The sequence below is a fragment of the Pyrus communis genome, chromosome 14 (genome assembly GCF_963583255.1).
Source record: "Pyrus communis chromosome 14, drPyrComm1.1, whole genome shotgun sequence".
Lineage (NCBI taxonomy): Eukaryota > Viridiplantae > Streptophyta > Magnoliopsida > Rosales > Rosaceae > Pyrus > Pyrus communis.
In genome coordinates this window covers 15,814,691-15,826,698 of record NC_084816.1, presented here as the reverse complement: position 1 = coordinate 15,826,698, position 12,008 = coordinate 15,814,691, and the positions used below count along the sequence as shown (strand labels likewise).

The window sequence follows — 12,008 nt, the reverse complement described above, 5'->3', positions numbered from 1 at the left end:
ACAAGGCAAATTATAAAGTCTAGGCGATAGAACGGAGGAAGGAATTCACGAATGTGAGCGTTGTTTCTCCCGACTAGTTATCCATAGGTTTTGAGGGGAAAGAGATAATTAAGCAGGCGTGAAGTGTACTAAAATGGTGGAATCAGATATTTAGTTATGTACTAAAATTATACATAACGCGCCAAATAAGGCCAATGTGGGCAATTAAAGTGACTTAAGTGCTTAGCTTTCAAGAAATTTGCCATTGACATAGAAGTTAAAAGTGACAGCATTTCTTTTATCTCTACAATCTCTTCAAAAGAAGCTTAAAAATAAAAGCATTTATTCTCACCAAACTTGTTCATTGTTTGTAAGAATCAATGCTTTCTTTTTCATCGTTTGAAAAAACGACCTAATAAATTATGTTGGTAAACTGTTTGGCTAAGATTTGGTCCCAACAAATCTAAAAACGTGGTTTGTCACTTGTGGAGTTCCAACTTCCAATCACAAAGAGGCAAAATCTCTTTGTTTTTTTATTTTAGATATTTTTAAACAATGCTATATTTACATTAAGAAGTGAATGATTTAGGTTAAATTACGCAATAGTCCACCACGATAAATTACTATTGAACTCATAATTATATTATTTATTTAATAATAAATAATATATTTTTTATTTAATAATATATTTAATTTATTAAAATAGCAAATTTATAACCATACTATAATTAATTATAATGTTATAATTTTGATTATATATTAAAATATTTAATTATTTAATTATATGGTTTGTTACTTTTTTTTTATTACTTTATTACAAAGATCAACAATATCTTTATTCGCACTTCAAATATGAATACTACTGCCGGAGTTTTATGATTTATGAAAAAATCAAAGTTTCGTCTGTATTTATATATGAAGATGAATAAACCGTAACACTAAGCGATGATTTTAGGGTAATCAAAAGGAAGAAGAAAGTGTATTGAGGCCCCACCAGAAATAGAAGATCAATCTTTAATTTGGTTGCCACACGTAAGCAAACAGGAAGAAAAAAAAAAGAAAAAAAAGAGAGAGAGAATATATGATGACTTGTCCTTGACTTGTCTTGCACGCCAGGTTTTGATTCCATCCCTCTATCACTCATTCATGTCACATGCCTCGCCAGCCCCTAGCCTTTGCCGTTTTGATCAGACCTACCTGCTCTTCTCTCATGGCAGACCAAAAGCTCACCAACGACTAAACTACAGTAATCTTTCTCCCCCATAATTGGGAGAAGCAGCACAAATTTTGCCAACTGGCTACGTAGTACTTAATACTGTCGTCATGCGATGTCATTACAGCATATATCCGATCGTTAGATGTTGATAATATTAAGTATTTGTAAGTATTTTAGTCAAATTTCAACGTTAACGTCATTTGCAAGGTTTCAACTGCATTATGTATAATGCTAATTGTATGGTAGATGTTCAATATTACTTCAAATTCAGAAGTGGGAAAAATGAGGGGGACTATATATATCAAATGACCTCGTTTAATGAGTGATATGATATTTGTATTGTCTAACCTAAAGCTACATTGTTTCTAACCATTTGGTCATTTTTCTAACCAAAAATGTCTTGATGTTCGACCCTACGTTCGACCTTTATTCTATCGTTCTAACATGAATATAATATGCTTGACTCTTTACTCGACGTGCTATTCGAGTTTGTAAGATGTCCAAAAGATTATGATAAGAGTTTGGTAAACTTGATTAAAAATGGTTTGTAGGTGGTTGTATTGAAGTCATTTCGTACATTTCTCAACCAAAAGGTTAAAAAATATGTAAGATTGAAAATAGCACCGCAGCCACCCGCAGAGAAAAAATAAGTACATGTTTCTTAGTGGCAACAACTAACAAGCAATCATCACGAACTTTTGCATGCTCCGTTTATAGTTTATTTGTTGAATCATGTGTCTAAAGGGAACCACCCCACCAATCATAACTTTAAAATTTATAGTGGCCCCTACACCCCCTTTCACATCATGGATGGAGGTCTTCTTCCCGGACCTGATTACGGTACATGTATCTGCTTATGATAAGGTGTGCAGGATTTGTGCTTAAGCCACACAAAAAGCTAATTATATTAAACTCGCATCGAATTTGTTATCTGCAAGAATCGAATTTAAAATCTCTCAAAAATACTATTAAATCGTGATATTAAATAACAGATAACAATTTTTTCTTGAGTTGTAACGAACCTTATCCAACACTAATTTCCTTTTGGGGTTGAGAGTCAGATGGTTTTGGTGATCCGTCTTCAACCAAATTAATGCTCCTTTTATGTAATGGCAATTTGGTAAGCCAACCACTAATTGCAATTCCAACCACAATCTTGGATTTGGATCATTTGGTTCGACTTGTGGAGCCCATGCTTCAAACTCTTTCATGACTCCGATGATCAATGTTTCATCTCACGCATTCTACGATCTACACACATCGCATTCGCATGCTTGCTTTTCTTCTCTTTTTTATCATGTTTTTTCTTGTCTTGCACAATAATTGAGTCCTAACACATCATTTTACACGCTTTAACACATTTATTGAATTGTGCAACCAATTAATGTGTATGCGAACAATATATATGGTATCACACAATATGACCCTAAAAATTGAATATAAAATGATAAGTTTAGCCTAGGGTTGTAAGTTGAAATGAAAGAGCTCGAGCTTGTATCGGGTTCGGCTCGAGAAGGAAACAAGACAAGCTTAGTTTGACTCGATTAAGAAACAAGTCAAGCTTGAACATTGGTTCCTTCAGCTCATAAAGTTCGTGAATAATTTGTATTTTTTCATGTTACAGCTTGAAACTAGATTGTAGACTTAAAAATTGCTCGGAAAGAAGATCATGTTTGAGATATTTTAGTTTTTAATTCATTTTTATGTTAAAGATACCAAATAAAATGAAAACTAAAAATTCGTCTGTATACTATTAGTACTTCGAACTTGGCACATCATAAGTAAAAGAGATACCAGTAACTTAAATTGTTATTGAGAGAGGATAAATTCGAACCTAGATACCTGAAAGAAACTAGTCTACTCGAATAAATATGACTACATTTACGTCCATAAAAAAGGGCAAGTGGGATCATTACTTGGGTGGGTGGGGGCGAAACACAACAGACTCAGAGAGACATGCGATGCGAGGTATGATTGTGTTAGCATATGACGCGTGACAGCAGATCCCAACCTTCTGTCATCAAACGGACTTGGCGTGTCACTGAAACCACTGCATAAAGCCACGGCAGTCACTCGGGATTCTCTCTCTCCTCATCACCCTTACTAAATACACCACCATCATCCTCTCTCACCTCAACCTAGAGAGAGAGCAGAGAAGAAAAGCAGAAGCTGAAGAAGAAGCGCTTCTGAGGAGACGAGCCAGCAATGTCGGTTCTTTGATCTCTCGTTGATTCAATCTTTTTTTATTTTTTGGTTAATTTGTTTTGGTTTTAGCTTTCTCTGATCCGTTTGATACATTCCATCTCATTTTCCGTCGCATTTTCTCGGATTTTCTCTGCTGTCCGGCTTGGTTTTTGCTTGATTTGGTGTGATTAGGGAGCTCTTTGAGATCAATGCCGTCTAATTAGGTAGATTTGGCGGCGTTCCTTTTGCGTTTGGTTGCCGAGAAAGTTGATAGGGAAGTACAGGAAATGCGATGATAGTATTATTATTATTTATAATTTTTTGGTGTTTGGATCAAATTATTAGTGATTTTATTTCTTAATTTGTTTCTGTTTCGTAATTAGGAATTTGTTTCTAGCTAATCTGTAAATTAAAACAATCTGGTTGGAATCGGCAGTTTACATTTAGTTGTGGTGATAATCATGCCTTGGTTTCGATAGCGATTCGTTTAGTTTTAGCCATTTGTTTTGTGTCTGTCTGAACGAAAAACTATTCCATTAGAGAGTTAAGTTAACCATAAGGAAAATTTCGGCTATAATGACGGGAGGCTTCCTAATTAAGTACAAGCAAACTGTATCTGTATTCATTGTTAGTAATGAATTTCTTTTCGTAACTAATTGAGTTTGATTCTTCCCATAGATAGATGTAATGAGATGAATAATTTCACACATCTGCTTAGATCTACTAATGCCGGTTGAAGTATGAAGCTAAGGGGAGCTATATGAATTTGGAACAACTTCGATTTCATTGTTTCAGCAATCTTGCATTCTTAAACTCTTGATTTATGTGCTCTGTCTGTTAATTCGCAACTCGATTTTTCTCTTGGGAGAGTTTTTGATTGTTCGTTTTGATTTGCAGGAATTTCTGACAGTGAGAAACTTGATTGCATTTTTCGGTTGCCTGTCTGGGATTATTTTATATGATATTGGGTGCTAGAATTTGTCAAAAGATCAGGTTTACATCTCTCCCGATTCGTTTTATTTGTGAACCTTATGGTCTCTTCTTCAGTGTAAAATATTCATTTCTTTTATTGTCTTTGTGCCCCTTAGATTACTCGTCTGTCTTGTGGTCGCTGAAAATGAGTTGGAACCCACACATGGAGGTTCATTACACCTACACCAACTGTCCTTATAGCTCAGCGGGTAGCTTTATGGAGTATTTTGAGGGTCTTACCTATGAACATGTGAACTTTATTTTTTCAGGCGATTCGCATGCTCAGGTACTTTACCTTAAATATTTGCGCAAAGGTTTTCTTTTCAACCACCAATCATGGTGATTTGTTGAGTTAGTCTTTAATTATTATGTTTCCAAAATTTAGATCTGTAGGATTGTTGTACATCATCGGAAAGGAGTTTATATGGGTTTCCATAGTAGGATTGCTCATAAGTCATAAGTAGCAAGTTTTTATTTAATTTTATACCATTAATAATGCAAATTTTGAACCTTGGAATGTTTATCTGTATTTTCATCTATTTAAATTTCTTTCAATTTCAATTTCCTTCTCACTTGTAGGAGAGTGCTTACCCAACAATGAATACAAATTATTACAAGTTTGGGTTGTCAGAACCTGGGAATATTACTTCATACTATGATCTTGGGTTTGGTCATGCTTATGAGATCAATGGTCCCGACCCAAGAAGTGGGGAACAAAGAAGGCATTTGCAGAGCGCTTCAACAATGACTAATGAACAGAATGTGGCTGTGAACTCAGAATGGGAAGGAAATGCGAATAATTCTACACGCCACAACCCCAGAGAATGTAAGTTAGTAGTGTTGCTTTTCTCCTTTCTTCTCTTGGGGTGGGGATGGATGCTGCAGGTGGTGAGGAGTTTCATGATTATGCTCTGCGGTTTTCTCTTTTCTGTAAGAAGCGTTGAAGACTGGTAAAAATATTATTTTGAACAAATAAGTGACCATGTATGTTCACTGGCATTAGAGTTTCCACAGTTTATGAAAGTCTAATAGCGTTCTCTATTATTACTATTTTTCCTAAATTGTGGATTTAAACATTACAGGGCCTGGATGAACCAGTGACATAGAGAATAAGTAATCTTAGTGGTGACATATAGAGTTAGATGAATTATATAATACCTCTAGGGAAGAAGATAAGAATTACTTGTTTGATTGGTATAAAGTTTGTCATTTTTCGTATTGTTGCCTAAAGGTAGCAGTAGCACCACTGATTGTTACCCCGTGACTGTTTATTATAAACTTACAATGTTTAAGGACTGTGTACTACAGACATGTTTCTAACCAAAGTTGTTGGTGTGGCTGCTATTTACTCCATTTTTATCCTCTTTGCTCCCAATGTCTTTTGGTCCATTCCAAGTCACTTCTATACACTTGAGACTTGAATATTTTCTATCAATCTAAGTATCATCCTTTACATTTCAGGCCCACGGAGACATCAAAATTCCGATGATAACCAGGTATTTATTTCTCCATACTCTTGGTCTTTCTCTAAATGTATGTATATACATATAACTATGAATGCATTCATGTATGCGTATGTGCAACAAATGTGCACATGGGCACCTATATTGGAGGCTGAGTAAAATTGATTGGTTTAACATGAATGGAAGTGTTAGATGAGTAAATCATCACAGCCTTGGCAGGCCTCTTCCTGGTTTCCAGTGATACCTTCAAAAAATACCTTAACCAAAGCTTTTATACCTGGAATTTTTCTCTACATCATTATCATTTTCGAACTTTTTATGTGAAACAAAATGAGCTCAATAGATTACTAAGTTGGAGCATTTTCTGTGAAATATGCAGGTTATTTGGCAAGACAACATTGATCCTGACATCATGAGTTACGAGGTTAGAGCTAATTGCACTTCTCATCCTGAGAATTTGGATAACACAATTGTATTATAATTTCAAGTAATCCGTCTTATCTATTGAATTGTTGTTTAACATTTCTCTGGATTAGGTATTGTTTAGATTTTATGGTAACAAATGGATACACTAGCCATGGTTTATACTGGAACAAATTCCATCTACCACCCTAGCCTTGGAAATTTAAATTGTGTTTTGTGTATGTTTTCTTGGTGGTACAGATTTACTTCATTTTTGGGAGGATTGCTTGTGTGCTAAACAATCATTGCACGGCTCCTTTTGTAATTTCTGTTCTTAATGAGGAGATTCTTGCAAATTTCTTAAGTATCTGACTTTCACTTGTCAATGTGACGTTGGATCTGGCTATAGAGTTGTATTCATGGTGGGGACCTTACTATATAATCGTTAGTGAGTGAATTTTTAAAGCAGAACAATGTTCTTGAGTTGTGATGGTAGTTTTAGTAGTTGTATGTCTGTAATGTCTTGTGTTGTATGGGAGCATCTAGTGCTTACTAAAAACCTTTTATTTGCATGCTTATGATTTTGCTTCTTAACATATATTTGGTATATTGTTACTGAAAATGTTTTTTACATTCAGGAATTACTTGAGTTAGGTGAGACGGTTGGCACTCAAAATCGAGGTCTCTCCCAAGATCAGATCTCGTTGCTTCCAATCTCAAAGTACAAATGCAGCTTTTTCTCGAGAAAGAAATCACGAGACGAGAGGTATACATTGCCCTTAAATATAGAAGTGGGAAGTTTAATATCTACTGATAAGAACAACTTTTGTTCTGTGGAGAGCATATAGAACACTGATTACTTGGGAAGTGAAGGTAGGTATTGTACTAGGTTGTATGATTTTATGAGTCTCGAATGGTTCTCTTTGCACAAGAATATAAAATGTTGGATCATTTTTCGGTAGGATGTTGAAGTAAATTTTGGACATTACTTTAGATTTTTCATGTATTGGCACTGTGGAGCGTAAAAGTAGGGATTGGATTTTAGCTCTTCAGCTGCATACTTCAGTGACCTACTTGGGTCTTATGCAATTTTGTGGTTTGCTTGGAAAAATATACAGAGACAACAGTATTGGATGGGATAGGATTTTGGTAAATTTAATGGTTTCAAATTGATGAATACTCATAATTACATATTGGTGAGTAATTTTTTCAATTTAGTTCCCATCCCCTATTAGAAGTTATTGGGATCTTTCTGTGCTTCCTACCGAGAGGCCTTTCATTTCATATGCCATCTGTTGATTGTAAAGGCCATCTTTTGTATGAGCAGCTTTCCAAATGTACTTCATATTTACTTGTATTCCCTTGTTGGATGTAGATGTGTGATTTGCCAGATGGAATATAAACGAGGGGACCGGCGGATTGCTCTACCATGCAAACACCTCTATCATGCTGGTTGTGGGACCAGATGGCTTAGCATCAACAAGGCAAGCTGTTGTGGTTAATTTTTTAAGAGGAATATATTGGTGTTTATAACTTATTGGAGTTGTTTTAGCAATGCCTCAATTTTAGCTGACAAGTATTTCTTGTATCAGGCTTGCCCAATATGTTACACTGAGGTTTTTGGTGATGCGTCAAAGTGCGCAAAATAGGAGGCCCTATGAGCTTAAAGAAGAGAGCCTCGAAAAAAATTTCTTCAAATTTGGTTAACAGAGGTGCATGTTTGCTTCTTTTCCACGTTGTTTGTAGAAGCATTGTCTGAGCTATTTTAATAAATGAGAATGTTACGAAGTGAAGGATTCCGATCATTAGATCGTGTTGCGGCTCTGTGAGGTGCATGGTGTTTTCAATGAGTTTTATGCATTTGTCATATACATTAGCTTCACAAACTGCTCGTAAATTCCAGAATCGACTCATAACATCAGGTGATTTGGTAATGTTACGCAATTATGGTGGAGTACAAAAATGATCCTGTAAATATGGAAGCTAGTTGCAGTAGGTATAGTTTCCCTTCCTCTTATTTGTGCATGCTACAACTTTTCATTTGTATTGTGGTGGGTAGCAACAATGTTTTGAGTTTCGCTCCATAGAATTGAATGTTATGCAAGGTATATGCCTACTCTCACACTGGATCCCACCTCGCACTCGCAGGCACTCATGTTATGCTTATTTTATAACACGTTATCAGTACAAGAGTCTCTAATGTATATTTTGTTTTCGAATGCGTTTAGAAAGTTGTGCATTAATGTTCTTGATGGAAATGTGTAGAAATTTTTGGACAAGAGTATGTAGCATGTATAAAAGAGTAGCTTATAGAAAACCTTGCTTGGATTAAACCACATGAGAAACTGCACTGAAGGAAAAAAAGACGTACACATAAAAACTCAACCAACAAGGAATGAGAATGTACAAGAAGGAAATGAGGAATCTGTACTTGTGGCAAAGAGTCCGACGTGCTCTAAGATATGATTTAGGAATCACCGGTCAAAGTGTTTGAATATGATTAAGAGTTTCAATCATATTCATGTGAATCATATGGACTTGAGAATTCACATTAGGGGATCGACACGGTTTTTTTAGTGCACTAGTAATGTGGTTAAGAGTAATGAATTATAACGAGATTGTATTGCATTGCAAGCCCAACTAAATTGATTTTGTATCATTTTTCTTAGCTTAGGTAACCATGATATAGTACGAGGTATTGCTCATAGCTTGTGGGAGCCATGCGAATTAACCATAACCAGTTATCATAAAATGGAGAATTATTAGTACTTTTAATACATAATCAATTAATAAGAATTTTAATTGCTCAAAACTTCGCTAGCTAGAATCTAATGGATCACACAATCATAAACTTAAGTTTGGAAAAATCAATGGAGATGAGTAAATTAATTTATCCTAAACCCATTTACGGATGTTTTTCTGGTAAATCTGTTCAAAAAAAAAAAAAAAAAAAAAGTTTAGTAAAACAAAAGAGCATACAATGCTGAAATGGGCCTTCAATTAATTTTGGTTTTCTAGGCCGATCGGCTTGTATTTAAGTTGTACATGACAACTTGTAACAAAGGGCCCAAATAGGCCGATGACAAGGCAAAATGCCCCTTCAATCATAGAACCAAAGTAATTTTTATTCTAACTTTGTCAAATTTTCAAAGTGTTTTCTGTTATGTGCTTCTTTAAGAAGTAAGTGTGATTTCGATTCCAATCAGTTCAGTTTTTTGTCGGAATTGAAAACTAAACCAAAATTATTGTTTAAGCTTTTTTTATCCAACTCAGTACGGGTTCAGTTCCTTTTTTTTTACCTAAAGTTTTTTAATATATCAATCTGAAAATTGGTCATTTGGAACGAAAAGGAAGGAAACAAAATATAGGAAATATGGAGTGATTATCTGAAGATGGAGACACATATAGAACTAGCAGAAGTAGAGGGAGGAAAGAAGATTAACAAAAATATGAGTTCTTTGTTTGACTATTCTCAGGGTGGAGTAACCAAAAAAAAAAAAAAAAAACATAGCATAGTTGAATGGATTGTGTATTTAGTGTTTGGAACCGAAATCAAGGATTTGGGTCCAGATGAAACGAATCCTAGTGGAATTGAGATTGCTAAAGGATTAGATTTAGGTGTAATTCGGTCGAGTTCTGGATTAATTAGAAATTTTGAAGGATCAGAATGAGTTTTGATAAGATTTGAATTATTCCAAGAATCAAAGACCTATGGTTGATCAGATATGGACTGAATTAAGCATCTAAGGGGACTAGGTTCAAAATCTAGTCCAAGTCGAAGAGGTTGAGAGTAGGTAGAGATACAGTCTCGGCAGGAAAGGGGTTTGATGAGATAAGTGCCAAGGAATCATTGTCCTGATAGCATTGTACCACTCAGAAGACTTGGTCATCATGAAATTAACCCTTATAAATACAAGCGGTTTTACAACATAGAGAGGACCTCCAACTCAGCACACAAACAAACACTCTACATAAAACCTTCTCATATTCTAAGAAAAACTCTAACTGCTTCACTAATCTCTGTAAGCAAAAATTCAATTTGGTTGAACATCTTTGGAGCTGTAGAATTAGTCAGCCTAGGAGTAATTTCAATTTGGTTAAACAACACTACTTCTATTTCGGTTGATTATTTATCCTAAGTCTCAGCTAACAAAGAGTCTTTGATTCTTTCACCGAAAGAGGTCACTTCATTAGTATACCCTGCGAAGTGAGGTGTTCTATAAGCAGTTGCTCATAAGTGCATTTCAGAGTTAAGCATTTAGACGACTAAACCACTTTTACCGTAAATACACTCACCTCCTTTGAGTATCTTCTGTCCCTACTGATGAATCGATTTTATACTATATATTTTCTCCTATTCTTGGTATATTTTGGCGAGATTTTGATGCTTTATTATGTATTTTCAATGTAGGACGTGTGAATCCATTTTGACCATAAAGTAATTAGACGGTGAAATTTTTGAGTGATTCCAATTATAGAGGGTTTGTGAGTATGTCAAGAAGGTTGTATCAAAATTTCATAATTTTTTCTCAAAGCATCTGATCGTGGCAAATTGATTTGTGCCCAGCACGCGGTGCTGGTAGATTGAGTTACAAAATTTATTTGTGACTTTTGGGCTGGAAGATGATGGAGTTTGGACTTGGGCTCCTTTTGAAACTTGAAGAGGAGGTTCTTATCTTTAATTCAAGTCATTTTGGAGTCCTGAAGATCTAGAAACGTAGCTATTTCTCTGATGGGCAGATTTCCTAATCATATTTGGATTGTATTTTTAAGTTATCCTTTAGCTATTATATTTCCTAGTTTTTAAAAATCATTTTCTACCAAGGATTTTAATTTGTAGTAGTATAAATAAGGTTTTTTAGCCATTAAAGTTCTATACGCCACATGGAGAGAACTTAGTAAAGCTTTGGAGAATTTCAAACTTTTTACCTACAAGGTGTTTTCAATCATTTTTCTAGTTAATGACATCTTCTTTAGTTTTTATTATGATTTTGCGTAACTAGTCCTTTTTCTCGGATGAGGCCATGAGCCTTAGAATGAATATGTGATTTTATTAATTTACTTATGAATGGATGCATGCTTGCTTTGAATTATTAATCACCGTGTTTAAACTATCTAATTGTCTTAATGATTCACGACCATTAGGGTATTTAAACAAGTAATTTGATGTAATTTATGTTGGAAACTTGGAACATCACCCTGAAATTGAGGAGGGCTTCTTGTGATTAGCAATTATAAGTTCCCTTAAGGCGAACATCACGCTCTTAAGGGTTGCATATCTTTTCAAAGGGTTTTCACAAAGCTTAATGAGTCTTGCATGTATATGTTTGATCTGAACATCAAACAAGTTGCATGTTAGATATATATTTTCACTTGAACATCACGAGGAAAATATGCACTAGGAAAATCTAACCTTTAAAGAATGTATGTGGAAATTCATAAATAAATAGTAAAATTGCATAGGATTGTTAATGGTGACGGCGGAATCCTAGTGCTTCAATTGATTTTCAAAACCATTTTCTTTTAGTAAATTTTACTATGCCAATTATTTAATTATTTTTATTTAAAATTTGTTTTTGTGATTTTAAATTTCAAAATCAACCTTTTCGAAACTTTGTTTCAAATAATTAGCTAAGGATTTGTTTAAATACAAATGATTCGTACAATCCTTATGGAGAATGACATTACTTGAGTTGTTTATACTACAACTTCCTTATTCTCTTGCAAGTATTTTAAAATGTTTTTATCCTTACTTTTGCAGGTGGTAAAAATCCTATTACCTACAACTTGAT

General features: G+C 34.6%; 1 protein-coding gene across 1 annotated transcript; it reads left to right on the top strand.

Annotated features, from left to right (window-relative positions):
- Window positions 1-3,234: 3,234 nt before the first annotated feature.
- LOC137715943 (E3 ubiquitin-protein ligase BIG BROTHER-like) lies at window positions 3,235-8,358 on the top strand. Its single transcript, XM_068455309.1, has 9 exons — window positions 3,235-3,402; window positions 4,277-4,372; window positions 4,468-4,637; window positions 4,931-5,177; window positions 5,813-5,847; window positions 6,194-6,238; window positions 6,855-6,982; window positions 7,592-7,700; window positions 7,809-8,358. The coding sequence occupies exons 3-9, from the start codon at window positions 4,497-4,499 to the stop codon at window positions 7,863-7,865; spliced, it is 762 nt and encodes a 253-aa protein (XP_068311410.1). The 5' UTR covers window positions 3,235-3,402; window positions 4,277-4,372; window positions 4,468-4,496; the 3' UTR covers window positions 7,866-8,358.
- The last annotated feature ends 3,650 nt before the right edge of the window (window positions 8,359-12,008 follow it).

Bases quoted from the DNA above. Each gene is read 5' to 3' on its own strand.
- LOC137715943 (XM_068455309.1), top strand. From the start codon at position 4,497: ATGAGTTGGAACCCACACATGGAGGTTCATTACACCTACACCAACTGT. The intron at 5,178-5,812 runs GTAAGTTAGTAG...TTTACATTTCAG, and splicing joins ACGCCACAACCCCAGAGAAT to GCCCACGGAGACATCAAAAT. The intron at 6,239-6,854 runs GTTAGAGCTAAT...TTTTACATTCAG, and splicing joins CTGACATCATGAGTTACGAG to GAATTACTTGAGTTAGGTGA.